Source organism: Ochotona princeps, chromosome 7 (assembly GCF_030435755.1).
Source record: "Ochotona princeps isolate mOchPri1 chromosome 7, mOchPri1.hap1, whole genome shotgun sequence".
NCBI classification, from domain to species: domain Eukaryota; kingdom Metazoa; phylum Chordata; class Mammalia; order Lagomorpha; family Ochotonidae; genus Ochotona; species Ochotona princeps.
In genome coordinates this window covers 72,408,575-72,425,890 of record NC_080838.1, presented here as the reverse complement: position 1 = coordinate 72,425,890, position 17,316 = coordinate 72,408,575, and the positions used below count along the sequence as shown (strand labels likewise).

General features: G+C 36.8%; 1 protein-coding gene across 1 annotated transcript; it reads right to left on the bottom strand.

Annotated features, from left to right (window-relative positions):
- Window positions 1-1,125: 1,125 nt before the first annotated feature.
- Window positions 1,126-17,316, bottom strand: LOC101530632 (transmembrane protease serine 11B-like protein). Its single transcript, XM_058666654.1, has 10 exons — window positions 17,222-17,316; window positions 14,957-15,072; window positions 9,715-9,833; window positions 9,526-9,593; window positions 6,359-6,519; window positions 5,161-5,199; window positions 4,463-4,637; window positions 2,834-3,093; window positions 2,200-2,342; window positions 1,126-1,372 (listed from the first exon to the last, which is right to left on the bottom strand). The coding sequence occupies exons 1-10, from the start codon at window positions 17,314-17,316 to the stop codon at window positions 1,211-1,213; spliced, it is 1,338 nt and encodes a 445-aa protein (XP_058522637.1). The 3' UTR covers window positions 1,126-1,210.

Genomic DNA, 17,316 nt, shown 5'->3' with positions numbered 1-17,316 from the left:
AGCTGTTCCTGAATGAGCAGGGCAACCACCGGGGTGCCATGGAAGCTGCCTTGTCCCTGGACATGCATCTGGGTCACACCCTTCTAGATCTGCACATCTCAGGCTTGTATACCCAGGCCTGCATTTCTGCGGCTTCCTGGAGAACCACATCCTAGACAGGAAAATGCCTCCAGAATACTGTGACACCTGATTTTAAACTGCAGCCTGAGGAGATCTAAATTGGGCCGGATTGGCCTCACTACTTTCAGCATGATTCAGAGCCTATTCATCCACTGACTTCTGAGAGACCCTTAAGTCACCTTGCCTGAGAGTTCTCCTGTTTAAACTCCACAAGCCAAAAAAAAAAAACAAAAAACAACAACAACAACAAAAAAAAACTCCACAAGCCAGAGGTGAAAATAATGCTTCTTATGAAAAAAGAATAGTACGAGGAAAGGCAAGAGTCACTCGCTAACTCTCAAGAAAGTACAGAAACATGGAAAGGTCTCATTGAACAAATATAGTCTGCTTACACATTTATTTTAAGTGCATTACACATTTTCATGGTTCATAGCCACTTTTGCAAAATATGATACAAATAAGAAAATTCCATAGAAATGTGTGTAAACATTATAGAGTTACAGTTGGGTTCTGTTGGTCTGCCTAATTTTGCTTGTAGTGAAATTCTTCAACAATGATGACAAAAATTATGAAGATCTCAGCACAAATGGCAGATTGTGACTCCATAACTACCCTTGGCCTAGGTTTGCTCACACTCATACCACTGCATGAAGGTAGATACACAATTTCCAACTCAACCTTTGTAAGACATTGGTTTCAGTCTTTCACAGTGCTGCAGGCTGACTTGTCACAGATAACAGGCATACTTTCCTAATTCTGGAAAGTCTGAATGATAAAACAGAAAGTTTTATGCTGCCTTTGGATGCCTATTATTGCGAATTAATGTGATAGGAAACAGTATTGTAATAGTCTATTGTTAGTGGCAGCATTTTCTTCTGGTTAGATCTGTATAAACTTTATGATCTTTATGAACTTTCTTACTATGTTACTGAGTTTGTTTAAAAAAAAGGATCATAAATATTCCCTTGGGACTAAAATTCTTTCAAAGAAGGCATGCCACACACAAGTCCAAAATATACGTGAAATAAGGCTTGGTAGTAACAGACAACAGTGACCGGTGACAGTGGTTGCTAGATGCTTTTCTTCTCTCTCAGAGACCAGTCTTCGAGGCAATCCAGTTGCGGTAGGAGGTCACTCGTGTATAGACCCCTGGCTTATTGAGTTGACCACATTCAATTCCCCAGCTCACTATTCCAACAAGGTACCAAATATTTCGAGAATTGGGATAGACCAGTGGCCCTCCAGAGTCACCCTAAATAAGGCAAAGAACATTTGTAATTATGACAATTTCCTTTTCAGATACTTAACATCACATCCTAAGCACAGAAGAACATAAAAGTCATTAATCCTTCACGGAGGCAATTGGATAGTATATTATTTAAATATCTGTATCATCCTTAACCTTGATTGTGACTGACCCAAAAACTTTCCTAGAGACTGTTTGTTGGTTACCTGAAACTTGAAGGTATGTTTTAAGCTATATTTCCATGAAAAATATTTCTGAAGATGCGTGATACAAAAATGCTTAAAGTCCAGGACTTTGAGGAAAGTAGCTAGTATTTTAGCCATCAGAGGATAAGAAGGTAAAAGGCAGTTTAAAATGGATTTAAAGTAATGAAAATACTTTTGAAACTGATCATTCATTGAACTACAGTCAAGAGTATGGATTGTGATGCTAGACACCTGGGATTTGTGTGCCAGTTCCACTGCTTATGAAGTTATGTGACCTTGTGTCTATCACTTAAGTTTCTTCTGCCTCAGATTCCTCATTTACAAATGAGAACAATGGAAGTAATGGAAGTACCTAAATTCTAAAACTGTGGTGAGGATTAAGTGAACTGATATTTTTAAAATGCTGAGACAACGTGTGACTCAGAGACTAAATCCAACTTCAGAGTTTGTTAGACAACTATAAGCTCATGGTATATGTAGGAGAGTCTGGATTAGCACCAAAGCTAATAGGAACACAGATGAGATTGTCAAAGTGAAAATCAGTGGAAGTATCTAGTTATCTCCAAATTGGTGATTTACATGAAATATTAATAGTTGGTCTTGTACAGTGTGGTGAATATGAATTACCTGGCAGGCATCAATATTTCCTTCCATGTACCCAGCACACAGCATTGTGTCCAGTACCATGCCATTGTATGCTTCTCTGCTATTACAGGTGTTCGTGTCAATAATCTTCACAGGAGCTTTCTGAAGCAATACGGGGTATTCATCTATAGGAAGTAAACATTATCAGCACAAGAGCTGCTCAGACACAGAGCAGGATCAAAGCCTTTCTTTGTGAAGCCTAAATCTGACTACTGCTTATTCTTGGCTTGAAAAAGCATATTTAGTTCCCTTACTCAGGTCAGTGAAAAAGAAAGATTCAAATTCTCCTGTGAAACACCACTCGGACATTTCCTTTTTTGTATTTGTATATCTTCTAACATCTTCTCTAACCTCTTCAGATCACAACTTTCTAAAGATTCTCTAGATAATGCAAGTTCTTTGTTCAAACCAGCTTCCTTGGAATGTTCTACACCAGAATATTTGCCAAGTCTTTGACTCCAAAGGCACCATTCATTCCCTGAGAGATAGCCTAGGAGGATGGGCACTCGGGGGTAAATGATACTTTTGATTCTGTATCTCAGTCACTAACTTTTTTTTTTTTTACTGTTTCTGGACTTTGCAGAGCATAGATAGACATATACAAAGAACTTACCACCATCATATATAAATGCTCCCCATCCAGTAACAACAACTCCTTCTCCTGGAGAGAAAACCTGTGTAGCTTCAGGAAGACAAACTCGGTGCACATCATTATTAAATGAAACTTTGTCCGTGAGCAATATTATTGCAATATCATCATGATGTTCACCCTTGATATACTTTTCATGAATAATAATTTCCTGAACATTGCGTTGCATGTAGGGGGGTGTCACTTCAGTACCAAAACTGACAGTAAAGTTCTTCGGGTTTTTAGTTCTAAAGAAAGAACAAACATACTACTTACTTGAATATAACAGAAATAAATGTATTCTACTATAAATACAGAAAATTCTGCATTCACCATTCACTTTCTTTTTTTAAATATTTATTTTATTGGAAAGGCAGATATATAATGAGGAGGAGAGACAGAGAGGAAGATCTTCCTTCCGATGATTCACTCCCCAAGTGACCGCAACGGCCAGTACTGCACCAATCCGAAGCCAGGAGTCAGGAACTTCTTTCTGGGTCTCCCACGCAGGTGCAGGGTCCCAAGGCTTTGGGCTGTCCTTGGCTGCCCTCTCAGGCCACAAGCAGGGAGCTGGATGGGAAGTGGAGCTGCCGGGATTAGAACTGGCGCCCATATGGGATCCCAGTGCGTTCAAGGCGAGGACCTTAACCATTACGCTATCGTGCTGGGCCCTCACCATTCACTTTCATTAACATTTTCTTGCTCTACAATTTACTGACAAGGATACACCTGATTTCTAATTTTAAAATTTGTTGTTTTGAGTTCCTAAAGCATACACTGTGGAAGCCAGTGGAGATACGAAAAAGAAAATGAACAGTCCAAGCCTCAAGAAGCTTATGTCTAGAGATAGTAAGCACTGGAACTACACTAATTGTTTAAATGATTTTCTGTATAATTAGTAGGCCATAGAATGACAGGACTTCATTTTGTACTCTTAAGGGATGGAAGGTTTCTCAGGGAAAAGAGCATTTTGGATGAGAATGCATTTGCCTGAATGATGGGAGCAATCAATAGATCGATGGTGGGGGAACAAAGCAGCCATGTGCTGAGAGGAAGGGAGGTACAAGGTAAGATGATTCCTTTTAGTAAATATGAACAATATAGGATTTCTGTAGTACAAAACCATAAGAGATAAAAATCATGTGAGAAAAAAAGTAATATCCAAAATGGGTGACTCTTCCTATTTTTCTGGTATGGTGGAAGCCTTGGGCCCTCATGATAAGCCCATTTTCTAAATCCTCACTTTACATCTGTTGGGATCCCATATAGATGCTGGTTCATATTCCAGCTGCTCCACTTACCATCCACCTCCCTGCTTGTGGCCTGGGAAAGCAGTAGTGGCCTTTGGACCCTGCACACCTGTGGAGAACTGGAAGAAGCTTGTAGCTCCTGGCTTCAGATGGGCTCAGCTCCAGCCATTGTGGCCGTTTACGGAGTGAACCAGCAGACGGAAAAATCTGAACCTGCATTTCCAATAAAAACATAAAACAAATCTTTAAAGAAAATTTTAAAAGGTAGGAAGACTAGGTTTTAACGAACATGAATAGTAGGTACAAAATTACAACCACCCAGGACCTGTGTTCTCTCCAGCCCTGGGAGCGTAACGGATGATCTTACTTTTGAAAGCAGTGAGCCGCAGTTAGAACATATCTTTCACTTATAAGCGATGCCCCACAGTAGTGTTGGCCATTCATTCTGAGACTAGCTTGCCACGGCCATTCTCCTTCCTGAGCGTTGGAGCCACCCTTGATTCTGTCGTACGTAGCTGACATCTTTGCTCGTCTCCCACAGCCTGTGAGAAAGGGGTAAGTTTTGTTCCACTGAGAATGGGATGATAATGTTGGTTTAAGTGCAAAGCAAAGTGTGCACTGAGCTGTCCTTATTTGCATATTTCTGTCACCATCTTGCATTGACATGCGTAGAACGTAATCTCTACAGAAACACTAGCTGCCATTGTATCAGCCAGGTCCAGTGCAGGGCATTTAGGACACTTCAGCCCTTGCAGAACAGGAAAGTCATGGGAAGCAGGTCAAATCACACTGAAGTCCACGTGCAGGGCAACTGGAATTCTGCATTTGAAATCTCATCTCACCATTTACAGGATAGATTAATTGGAATCAATATTTCCATTCTTCATGCTTCAGTGTTCTCATATCTAAAAGGGATCACAATCATACCCATCTCAGGGACCATTACAAGGAGTAAGTGATTACAGTAGGTAAAGTGTTTAAAAGTATGCCTGAGCAAGAATACCAAATTTTGACTATTGTGTTTTAGGTGACCGCATATATTTAATTAAAAATAACTGAACTTACGGTTGTTGATAATCCTTTCAGCATCAACCTTACTGATTTCTGAAACAGAGTAAAACATCCAGAGTAAATTTAACACTGAGCACCACTGACCGAGGAGTGCTGGGCTAAGGTCCAGCAGAACAGGAGGGTCTAGAAATAATTTGGAATCTCAAAGTGGACATAGAAAGGATTAACTGGAGTTTGCTCTTGCTACGTGTGAATATACAAAGTAAAAGTATCATCTTCATAATTCCTCATGAGAGATTTTTTGAATTGTATTCCATAGCATGTCAGGAGGAAAAATGTTTAAGTCCCTTTCCTTAGAAGAAGATGCTTCCACAACTGAAATGACTGCTGTTAGTCAGTGCACAAAAATAACTTTTTTTTTAATTTAACTTCATTAATTACATTGTATTATGTGACACAGTTACATAGATACTTGGGTTCTCCCACCCCTCCCCAAACCCTCCCACCATGGTGGATTCCTCCACCTTGTTGCCTAACCACAGCTCAAGTTCAGTTGAGATTCCCCCATTGCAAGCATATACCAAACATAGAGTCCAGCATCTTATTGTCCAGTCAAGTTCAACGGCTTCTTAGGTATACCCTCTCTGGTCTGAAGACAGAGCTAGTGACTAGTAACAGCAAATACAATGCTGCTTTGAAAATTATAGAACATGGGAACCAGTAAAGTGGTGTAATAGGCTAATCCTCCATCTGCAGTGCCTGTTCATGTCCTGGCTGCTCCACTTCCCAATCCAGCTCTCTGCTCAAGGCTGGGGAAAGCAGCAGCAGATGTTCCAAGTCCTCGGGCCCCTATATTCGTGTGGGAGACCTGGAAGAAGCCTCTGGACCCCAGCTTCAGACCACCGCAGCTCTGACTGCTGCAGTCATTTGGGGATTCTGACTTTGCAAGTGAAATAAATAATTTTTTTCAAAAGGCAACTATAAGACATGATGAAAAGAATTGCACTATCCACAAGTACTGTTGAAGATATTAATATCTGCCTTGCAATGAGAAGCAGCTCTCCCTACTCAATCAGTTACAAGGTATGGCATTGCTTATTTGAATGCAATGAAAAATACAAATAATTTCTCTGATAACTCCTAAGTTATTCGCTGAAGAAAACTATTGGATACCAGTAACTCTGCCTGTTTGTGGGATGTGCTAGTGGTAAAATAAGAGAAGTGAGCTGCTCGCAACCATCCACATGCTTACCCGTGAGCTTCAGAGAATCCGGATCTGTAGTCAAGGATCCTGAGTTGCTCTTCAGCAGCTGACGCAAGATGCTTTCAATTCTTCTCCTTGTGTTTTCCTTGTTGGCTGCGGTAGACTTGAAGACCAGCCATATGTGTGCTGTCACATTGTTGCTGTCAGGACTGGAAACAACATAAAGCTTTCATATATTGCTAAGCAGAGCATTTTCTTCCTCGTTCTGTGACCTTCCAGATTTCTTTTTCTCTTACATAAGTTTGTGTAGCACAAGTTTAGGCACTGCATCACGCAGCTACCTACATTTATTTTATAACAGTGCCAGTGGGGCCATATCATTCAGCTTAGAGGATCATCTTTTTTTTTCTTTTTGCAAATCCAAGAACAAGAAATTCTTAGGCACAGGGTAAATATATCACTTAAGAACAGGGATAATTTATACTTTTAGTCAGCAATAAATTTCTTTGTAACTGCTATAAAATATCTCTGCTGGTTATTACTGGATGAAGCAAGGTTACTTAGGACATGGTTCCCACCCTGAAGGAATTTCCAGATTTTTAGGAGAGGTAACACACCTACACAAATGACTTTAACAATGGTTTGAAACAATACACCTTAATTGGAGATATTCAGAGGAAGAACAAACAATTTTTCACTTAAAAGCTTGGAAAAGTTTTCATGGATGAAGGGACACACACCCTAGAATTTCGAGTATTTACATTTGTTATTTCATCATCAGGTAACAAAGTTCGTGAGGCAGACAAGCAGAAGAAACATATTCCAGAATAACTAGATGGCAACGATATTATTCAACAGCTGTTGAGTATTTGTTACAGTTTGAGGCATTTTACTATCATCGTTATTAACACAGTTGGTCTCCAAAGCAACAAATGAATGGCATTATTTTCCTTTTACTGATAAAGAGTTTTAGAGTTTGTGGATATCACACTGAAATTTTGAATCAATGAATTTGGCTAGATTAACTGAGCTGTATACAGTGCACTCATGACCCTATGCCTAACCACACAGTTTCTACAGTGCCTGGGAAAGCCAGTTGGTAACAGTAGTGAGAACTTGTTGAGTAAAATTTTGCTGATTGTGGCAGTAAGGGTAAATTTTCTTGGAACTGGGAAAAAGGGAATGAGCTCAAGAGGCAGGCCAATGGACATGTGCAGACTGTCACGGAGCCCTGAGGCTGTGCCTGCAATCTCAGTAGTATGGTCTCTTTATGAGATGTTAAAAATTTTGTCACGTAAGTCAATAATAATTCTTAGGATGCCCTCAAAGTAAATACATTTGGCTATTGTGGTAGTACAGAACAGAGCAAAAAACTCAACCTTACGATCTCTCCATTTCTTGCTCTCAGTCCAATCTGCCCTATACTTCTGAAATTACATGTTGCAAATAATATCACGGAAGCCTTCTTTGCTGAAGCCACCTGTAAGGGATTACTGAACACTGCAACTTTAGTTCCCCTGTTTATGTCCTGTACTAAAATTGACGCCTAAGGTTATTGCTAGCTGGGACTTATTCCATTCTGTGATTCTCAGAATCAATATAAGCCTGGGAGCAGGATAAGATCGGTGGAAAGGACAGCTCCTGATGACATTAATGAATGAAAAAACAATAGTCGCCTTTATTTAAAATACGCTTATTTGAAAATATTTCTACACCCATTAGTTATTTAATCCTGAGTGCAGTTCTATAATCAGGGTGGAGTAGTTGCCATCATTAGCTTTTTATGAGAGAAGGAAGCAGTTTCAAGGATGCAATAACTTGCCCAAGACTTCACAGCTACTGAGTAGTCAAGATTGCGCTCAAGTTTTTAAATCCTATTCTGCTAGTTAATCAGCTCAAAATCCATTTATAGCAAACACATCATAGTTATTATACTTTTGTCATGATAACCACAAAATTTTCCTTAGCTTCAAATCTGATACAGATATACTCCCTTTTATATAATACCTAATAAGAATTCTAGAGGCATTTCCAAAAGATAAATAGATGACTTTCAAATAAAAAAGCAAGAGAAATTAGGGTTTATATTTACGTTACTGATAAACCAAAAATTGCAACATCAAAAAATAGTCTAGGATTATCCAATGTTGTATAGACATAACTATTTAGAGAACTTGAAAGACATCATTTTTATTGCATTTCATTTTATGACATCGTTTCATAGACTCTGAGGTTCCCTCAACCCCTCCCCGTATCCTCCCCCCATGGTGGATTACTCCACCTTGTTGCAGTATTACAGTTCAAATCCAGTCTTGCTTCTTTCATTGCAAGCATGTATACCATGCACAGAGTTCAGCATCTTATTGTCCGGATCAATTCAACAGTTTCTTGGGGAGACCATCTCTGGTCTAAAAGCAGAGCTGGCAGACTATCGTTCCGACCAATTAAAAGCAATAACATAACACCAACAACAGTTTACAACATTATGGAGTTAATTGACATGGTATTGAGTGACTGATATGTTAGAAAATGCAAGTTCTTGGAGGAATCCACCATGGGGGGAGGGTTTGGGGAGGGGTGGGGAGAATCCAAGTATCTATGAAACTGTGTCACATAATACAATGTAATTAATGAATTAAAAATAATAAATAAATAAAAAAAGAAAATGCAAGTTCTTAACCACATCCTGTGACTACTTCATTGACATTTCATTTTTAGTTCATATACAACTGGCTTCTATCCACCTTAAAATGGCTACAGGATATTATTCAGCTGTCTCATGTCTATTTTCATTTTTGTATTTAGCAGTTTATTATATTGAGGCATAATTTTTACTGAACTTGGCAGATTTTAGGATAGTTCAAACTGGCTTATAACTTTAACAAGACATATGTCAACAGTTGAGGCCCAGGACAGTTTTAGGAGGGGTGCAGAGAGATCTTCAATACCCCAGTGAGGAGTAACTTATTTTCGTGTCCTACCTAGTAAGGTATATGTGAGTCCCTGCTGTTTCCTGGAAAGACATCATTTTAACATTGATTTTATATGAAACATATATGATGGTTGTGGAAATATATGAATTTGTGAAGAGGCTGATTATGGACAAGTAGTTTGTTGGATAATGACCATAAGCTGCTAATACACTTTTTACAGAGGAACATGAAATAGAATGATGGCTATGATGGCATGATCTATTTTCTGATAGTGTTACTTACACTAGTGTGATGACTTGAGAATTGATATATTGTCTGTAAATATTTGAACTTTGAAACGCATCAGTCATCTGTTAAGAGAGAACATAGTCTAGTATCAAATTTCAATAATATATGCATGAATATTTACTTTATAATATAAATACTTCAGAGAATTCATAATAAAACAACTATAGAAAAATGCTGACTTACCCTGGTCTCAAGAATCTTGCTAAGATAGTTGTTTTCTGCTGATGTCTCCCTTTCATAATTGCTATTATATGGGATATCCAGCACTTCAAAGCTACCTTTATAGTAATAGGTCCTATTTTCTGTAAGACACAAAATTGATTCAAGAACTATGAAGCCAAATGCACTCAAAACCTAAAGTTGGTTTATGAAGTACTGCAAAATAGTATATATTGTGCTTTTATTTGTTATTGGTAAATCTCTGTGACTATTTCTGGTAGGGTCAGTTACATAACCTAGGCATTTTAGAAAATTTATATAGGACATGCGTATGTCAGGACAAATTACATGCATAAATACATAATAGAACACATACATACATACACACATATGTTCATACACATATAATGAAATTTTCATCTGGAATAATACTTTGTTAAAATAAAATTGTTTTCACTTATTAAGTATTAATTATGTGAAAAGTTTAGAAATACCTGATGAAGTACAATAATATTTCAGGAGAAATGCATTCTCTTATAGGTTAAGTTACTTCAGTAATACCACGTGACTACTAAGAGGAGTCAAAGATCAGAAATCAAGCTGTCTGACACCAAAACTTCCATAAACACTAAAACACTTCATATCACATGTCACCCTTATTATATCCTAGATGATTGGCATCTAGGAATATACTAAGTGCTGTGCATTCATATATGGAATAATAAATTCTATTATACTATTTTACAATACAACTATGACTTTGAAAGCTATCTTGTGTAGGAGACAGGCCCAATATGGGTAAAACCAATACATAGGAAATGAATAAGATTGTTAATTAATTATAAGGCTGATGATTTGACTTTAAGGTCTATATGAATATAGAGAAAGGAAAATCTTATTTAAATAAAATATAATATTACAATAAATGACAAACTATTATATAGCAAAAAAGGCTATATAAAAGAAGTTAGAAAGTCCCAAGAAAAATTCTGTAAATGGTTGATTAAAATTATTTAAGTTACATTGTTTATTGAAACTATCTTTCCTAGGGTCATGGAATTTGTTTTGTTTATAGAAACTAAGCAGTGCAATGGTAGTTTATTAGGCTATGTCAGGAGTAGCAAAAAAAAAAAAAGACAAAACTATTTCACCTACTTTTCATACTTCAATGTTTACAGTGCATATTGGTGGTATTGCCATAGATATAAATCAATTTCCTCCAAAATCCCTTTAAAATGATAAGAAAAGTGGTTGGGCTTGGTTTTAAGGAAATTAACTCACAAAGATAATGATGATAGAAGAGGTGACAACGCCACCAGTATGGAAATCAGATGCACATGAGCGGTACAGGCCTAACAGACTCACAGGATATAGAGCAAGGAAAATGTGATGTGTGCTTTTTAGATTCAGAGACCCATAAATGGAACCAGGTACTCTGGAAGGTGAGATGGAAATGGAATTAAAAAGAAACATTTTTCTTCCATCAAAAATCTCAGTGCTCATACGGCTAGGGGTTGTTTTGCTCATCTTCTTATGGTTCTTTCTTGTTTCAACTTGCAATTTTGTAGTGTAAAATCAATTTTTTTTTTGCTGTAGATCTTATCTTTTAGCACTTTCTAGCTATTTATATCTCTCCCAACAAGTCCTTGTGATTCATTAATTGGTCATCCATAAGAGATAGATTGCTTGAAAACACTTGGGCTTGTAAATGTCCATTTCAATACTGTTGTGCTACATATCATGAGTAATGAAGGTCTAGTTTTAAATTGTAATTCCTTCAGCCCCACAAGGGTCCCGCACGAACATCTATTCCTGCAAAAAGGTTTGTTATTCCTGTTTTCAACACTCTTGTAATATATTTTCATATTTGCAGCATGTTTGTTAACTTCATGTTGATGAAAATTTACTATTTTCAGCCTGTTGTGGACTCTGCTCACTGGTTCTGTATTTTCGGGGATATATAATGGAGGTCTAGTGGGGACTGACATATTCAGATACGGAGACAAAGTGCTGTATGTCTCTATGCATACAGACCAGAGATGGACTCCCAGTGAAAGAATTGAATACATCCTAACAGTAAGATGATGGACTCTGACAATGTCCATGCCTACATTGTCACGAAACACTTCAATAACAGCAGGATGGACTTGTGAGTGTTCAGGAAGGACATCCATTGTAAAACTAGTGGGGAAATTCATGCAGGGCCGTTGTGGCCACTTGGGGAGTGAGCCAGAGCACAGAGGATCTTTCTGTCTCTGCTCTCTGTGTGTCTGACTTCACAATAAAGATGAATGAATCTTAAAGATAGGTAGATAGATAGATAGATAGATAGATAGATAGATAGATAGATAAATTCGGGAAGATTGGGCTAAGCAACTAGAATGAAATGCCTTTCATAATGTTTGTTTTTAGGCCAAGGAAGCTAAGGTATAGCTGAAGACAAGTGCAACGTAAGCAAAACTTATACATTGGACTCTTCCCAAGGTGACTGTACAAACTAAAGAATAAATAATACTTCCAAGCAAAATTCAGGGATATGTTTTAGATTGATCAGAAATTATGATCAATCCAATATAAAATATTTAATATATTGCCAATTCCCATTCTCTCAACAAAGCAACTGACACAGGCAGCAGCAGTAAAAGGCATTATCAACAGACAGCTCCACGTGGAAGACTTCCACCTGACAGCTTGATCCCGAAGGGTCAAATGCTAGAAAATAACTTGGACAAATAATAGAGAAAATCTTAGAGAAAGACTGTTCTGGCTATTGTTAAAATATTGTTACACTCAGGAAGTATGTTTAATTAACCAGATCAAACTATTACATACAAGTATTTAGCTTTTGAAAAAATATTTTAGAAGAACTTAGATACATTAGATTTATTTAGAAGTATTTATTGCTTAGTTAGGTTATGAGTTTTCAGATATTTATTTAGAGGTATTTAGTATTTAAATAGATTAGATTATGAAAAGTGCTTGCAAGTATTTAGATTATGAAAAATATTTAAACATATAGTAATAGAAATAAGGCAGTCAACAGAGAAATTTAAAAAATAACATGGAAAAGTCATGAAGACAGTGATTCTGTTAAAATTTTAAGGGTTGAAAAAGAGAAAGGAAAAGAAGGCCTAAAATAAACAAAACGGAAGCTCCTTAGTTCCCTTATTTTCTAAGTCTCAGAAATGAAAGTGTATAAAATTCCAGGTTGAAATAAAACACTAAATGCCAGCACAGGAGTGTAGGTACTCTATTAAATTGGATGAATAAATGAAAAATAAGCCAGAAATGTGGAATTCACATATGAATAATTAAACACCAACATACACTTGAAAGAAAACCCAAGGAGGCCACTGATTGAAAAACTCCACAGGACTGACATGCAAGTTGAGTGTGAAGGTCTAGACTCAACTTCCACAGATGAAGCAGGAGAGAATGGTATCAATAGGAAGATGATAATATTACATCATCAAAAAACAGCTTTAGGGGCAGGCATCATAGCCAAGCAGCTAAAGTCCTTGCCTTGCATGTGCCAGGATCCCATATGGGCACCGGTTCTAATCCCGATGGCCCTACTTCCCATCCAGCTCTCAGCTTGTGGCCTGGAAAAGCAGGCAAGGATAGCCTAAGGCCCTCGGACCCTGCACCTGCATGGGAGACCCGGAAAAGGAACTCCAGGCTTCTGGCTTCGGATTGGCTCAGCTCCATCTGTTGCAGTCACTTGGAGAATGAATCGACAGATAGAAGATCTTCTCCTCTGTCTCTCCTCCTCTCTGTATATCCGACTTTCCAATAAAAAAATAAATCTTAAAAACAAAAAGAATCAGCTTAAAGAGTCTGTAGTGATTGCTGCAGAGAAAGGGGATAGGAATAGTGGAGGAGGAGATACTTTCTCATTAAAAGAAATATTGACTTGAGTGGCTTGTTTGTTTTGACATTTTGGTTGTTTTGTAGCTCTTTGTATATTCTGGAGATTAGCCCTCTATCACCTATGTCGTGTGCGAAGATCTTCTCCCATTCTGTGGGTTGCCTTTTTACTTTGTTGATTGTTTCTCTAGCTGTACAGAAGCTTCTTAGTTTGATGAGGTCCCAATTGTTTATTTTGGTCTCGATTTCTACTGCTTTTGGAGTCTTTTTTAGGAAGTGAGGGCCTACCCCTAAGTGTTGCAGTAAGAAGCCGTTGAACTTGACAGGACAATAAGATGCTGGACTCCATGTTTGGTATACGCTTGCAATGGGGGAATCTCAACTGAACTTGAGCTGTGGTTATGCAACAAGGTGGAGGAATCCATCATGGTGGGAGGGTTTGGGGAGGGGTGGGGAGAACCCAAGTACCTATGTAACTGTGTCACATAATACAATGTAATTAATGAATTAAAAATAATAAATAATAATAAAAAATAAATTAAAAAAAGAAAAAGGCAAAAAAAATATTGACTTTAAACTATGCATATGTATATATAAGCATATATATATACTATATATATATATTATATATAGTCATCTGTATATATATATGCATCTTGGGAGTGAACCAGCAAACAGAAGATCATTCGTTCTGAATCTCCTTCTTCCTGTGTATCTGTCTATCCAATAAAAATAAATAAATCTTAAAAAAAAAGAAAAGAAAGCAGTTGTATATGGTAAAGCCAAAGGGGAAATATTGATGGAGAGCGGATGTATTTAAAATCTAGACGACTGTAATAACTTTATTGTAAATCAAAACAAAGTGTTGCAAAAACTGACACTATAAGCACAATACTATTGCTAATAAACCACTGGAAACGTTGGAGAAAATGCTTCTTATAGCAGAACATAAATTATGCTTAAGATTAAAATATGTGCTTGATTTAAAAAGATATCAACCTTATCAAAATTTAAAGCCATGTGTTAAGTGGACTTTTATACTAATCTCTTATGAAAAATAATCAAAATCAAATATTCCTTAAGTCAGCTTTTCACAGTGTAATATTTTGATAACACATATAGCACTATCTTGGCAGAATTATCTCCATAGCTACCAGTTACCTATAGTTTCATTCATATGTGTGTATGAATGCATACTCATTCTTTTGCCTGTGTATGCCGAAAAGAGATGTCTGCAATACAGTGCTTGACAAATGAAGCAAGACTTGTTTATGGGACCAAGAGTCACTGATTTCATCTTAAAGGAAGTTAACTTATTTGCAGTTGTCTCTTAATATTTCACAGAAATGGAAATAATAATTATAAGAAGTGAAATACATAAAAAATATTTTTTACCAACCTACTGCCAGATAATGGACCAGAAGACCAATAGTAACTCCAACGATTGCCAAGACTCCAAATACTATGAGAGCGATCACCCATAACGGCAGAGATGTCCGGGAAGCTGTGACAGGCCTGGATGGGAAGAATATGAACAGGAAAAGGAACAGGTCAGAAAAATTACACTGTCTTTCTAATCGGTATTTCTCTTTATCCCTAAAAACTCCACAATTTAGTCACATTAAAAACAAAGATATTTAGAGGGAGGGGAAAAATAAAGAAGGGATAAAAGTGACGCTGAAAAGATACAGATACTTCCTTTGAAGTATATGATTGATCTTGTCTATGAGATTTTATTCGTATTTCTCTATCTGTGCTATGAAACTTTGTTCAGGAATGTGATGATTGGTGCCAATCTATGTACGGCTGGCATCCAGCTCCTTCTTATAGTCCATGGGCAGAGATAGAGATAATATCAATAAGTGTTAGATTAAAAGAAAGGAAGAGGAGGAAAATATCTTACAAGTGTTTTACATTTCAACCCATCACAGTTTTAAAAATATGAATTGAATTTTATTACCATTTATAATGCCCTTATTGGATTTTAGTGCGCTTTAATGGGTTTATTGGCATGCAGCACAGTTAAATTTATGCCTAGCTTTTTATATGTATTTTCCAAGAAGATTTTTGAAGACCATTCATTTACGTGTTTCTCTTGTCCTAACTCTTCTAGTTGTTTCTCTGGAAAATCCTGACTAACACAAAGAGGTATTAACAAGATAGACTTGATACCACATTAAAGTGTTGAAATCTTTTATGTTGGGATTCTTTCCGGTATGACTGGAGAAGATCTTAGAATCACCTGAAGCTGCTAAGTTTGCATGCAGATATTTCTAATCCTATCCTAGATTAGGTGAATTTGAATTCCTGGAAGGACATAGGAATTTGCATTGGGACACTTCTAGGGAAGGAAATTCTCACTACATTATGTTCTGTTTTCAAGGCAAAATTTGACAGAAACCAGAATTAAGTGCTTAATTGTATACAAAAATCTTGAAATCCAGGCAATGCTTTCTTTTATAATTCATTTTATTTATATAAAGGAAACAAATTACATGTTTTTCATTTGTAGTTTCAAGAACATAGTATACTTCTCATTCTACCTTCCCTCCCATCCTTGCTCTCACACTCCCTCCTCCTTCCTTTTTTTTCTTTTACTTTTTGCAATTACATGTCTTTGATTTACTTTCTAACCACAAACCCAACCACCCACTAAATAAAAAATTCAATGAATGACCAGAAAAATCATAATTCTTCAGGTGTGTAAGGGCTATAAAAAATCATCAAACTACAAACTGTCTTTTTTGTTCACACATACCACACATGTTTCTCATGATCACTATTTCCCAGAAACTTTTTGAAAATACTTTGCATTGCATTTTAAAAACAAAGCACACTTCATTCTGTTCACAGATGCAATTCTTGGAATATAATGACACATTCCTCTATGCCTCCCTCCCCCTTCCCCTTTTTCTCTCAATTTTTGCATAACATATTTTTAATTTACTTTATAGAAGTATGTCATTTTATTTTCCAAGTAAGAAGTACCAATTGGTATTCTTGAGTATTATGTCTTTTAAAAAATCCTCTTTCCTTTTTCTTGTTCTTACCATTCTCTACTAATGTTTTGCCATTCTCCTGGAAAATGAATTTGAACTTTTTCTTTCTCAACCCTGCAGCACAATCTATCCCATTCTCCCTCTTAGCAAATACCTCTCCACTTACGCTGAGAAAATGGCAAACATCAAGAAAGAACATTGTATCTCTACTATCATACTTTTGAAAACTTACTTGCTTATTTGAAGCACAGAGTGACTGAGGGAAAAAAGAGAGAGAGAGAGAGAATACATCTTAAAGATGACATTAGATTTTACTTCAATAAGAAGAGTAAAATGAAATCTAAAAAATATAATTTTATGATAAAAATGGTGAATTTTATATCTTGAATTTGAGGGACATTTGAAATCCAACATACAACTGCAGAAATTAGACGAGTGGTAAGCTGAGAACCACATTTAGGATTCATCTAAAAGCAGTTGAATCAAAACTGTGAAAATGAATCAGTGTTTCAGCATGTTTATCACATAAAATATGGCAAAAAATTATTCTTTTCCCTCTTGACAGAAATTTACCTGCATTGTAATGGCAACTAATGAATCTCAATTTTTTTCATGTCCTTCCTGAATATAGGCAGAATAAAAATCACATAATTCTTGCTAGATACCTCTCAATCACTTTTAAAGTATGAGCATTTTGTTCCTGAACGGTCAAGTTGAAGCTGTTGTTGCTCTTTGGTTGATGGATTGGCTCTGGCCTCAT

Bases quoted from the DNA above. Each gene is read 5' to 3' on its own strand.
- LOC101530632 (XM_058666654.1), bottom strand. From the start codon at position 17,316: ATGAGGCCAGAGCCAATCCATCAACCAAAGAGCAACAACAGCTTCAAC. The intron at 9,834-14,956 runs GTTGGTAAAAAA...TGTGTCTTACAG, and splicing joins GGTCCATTATCTGGCAGTAG to AAAATAGGACCTATTACTAT. The intron at 2,343-2,833 runs GTGGTAAGTTCT...TACTTCCTATAG, and splicing joins GGGAGCATTTATATATGATG to ATGAATACCCCGTATTGCTT.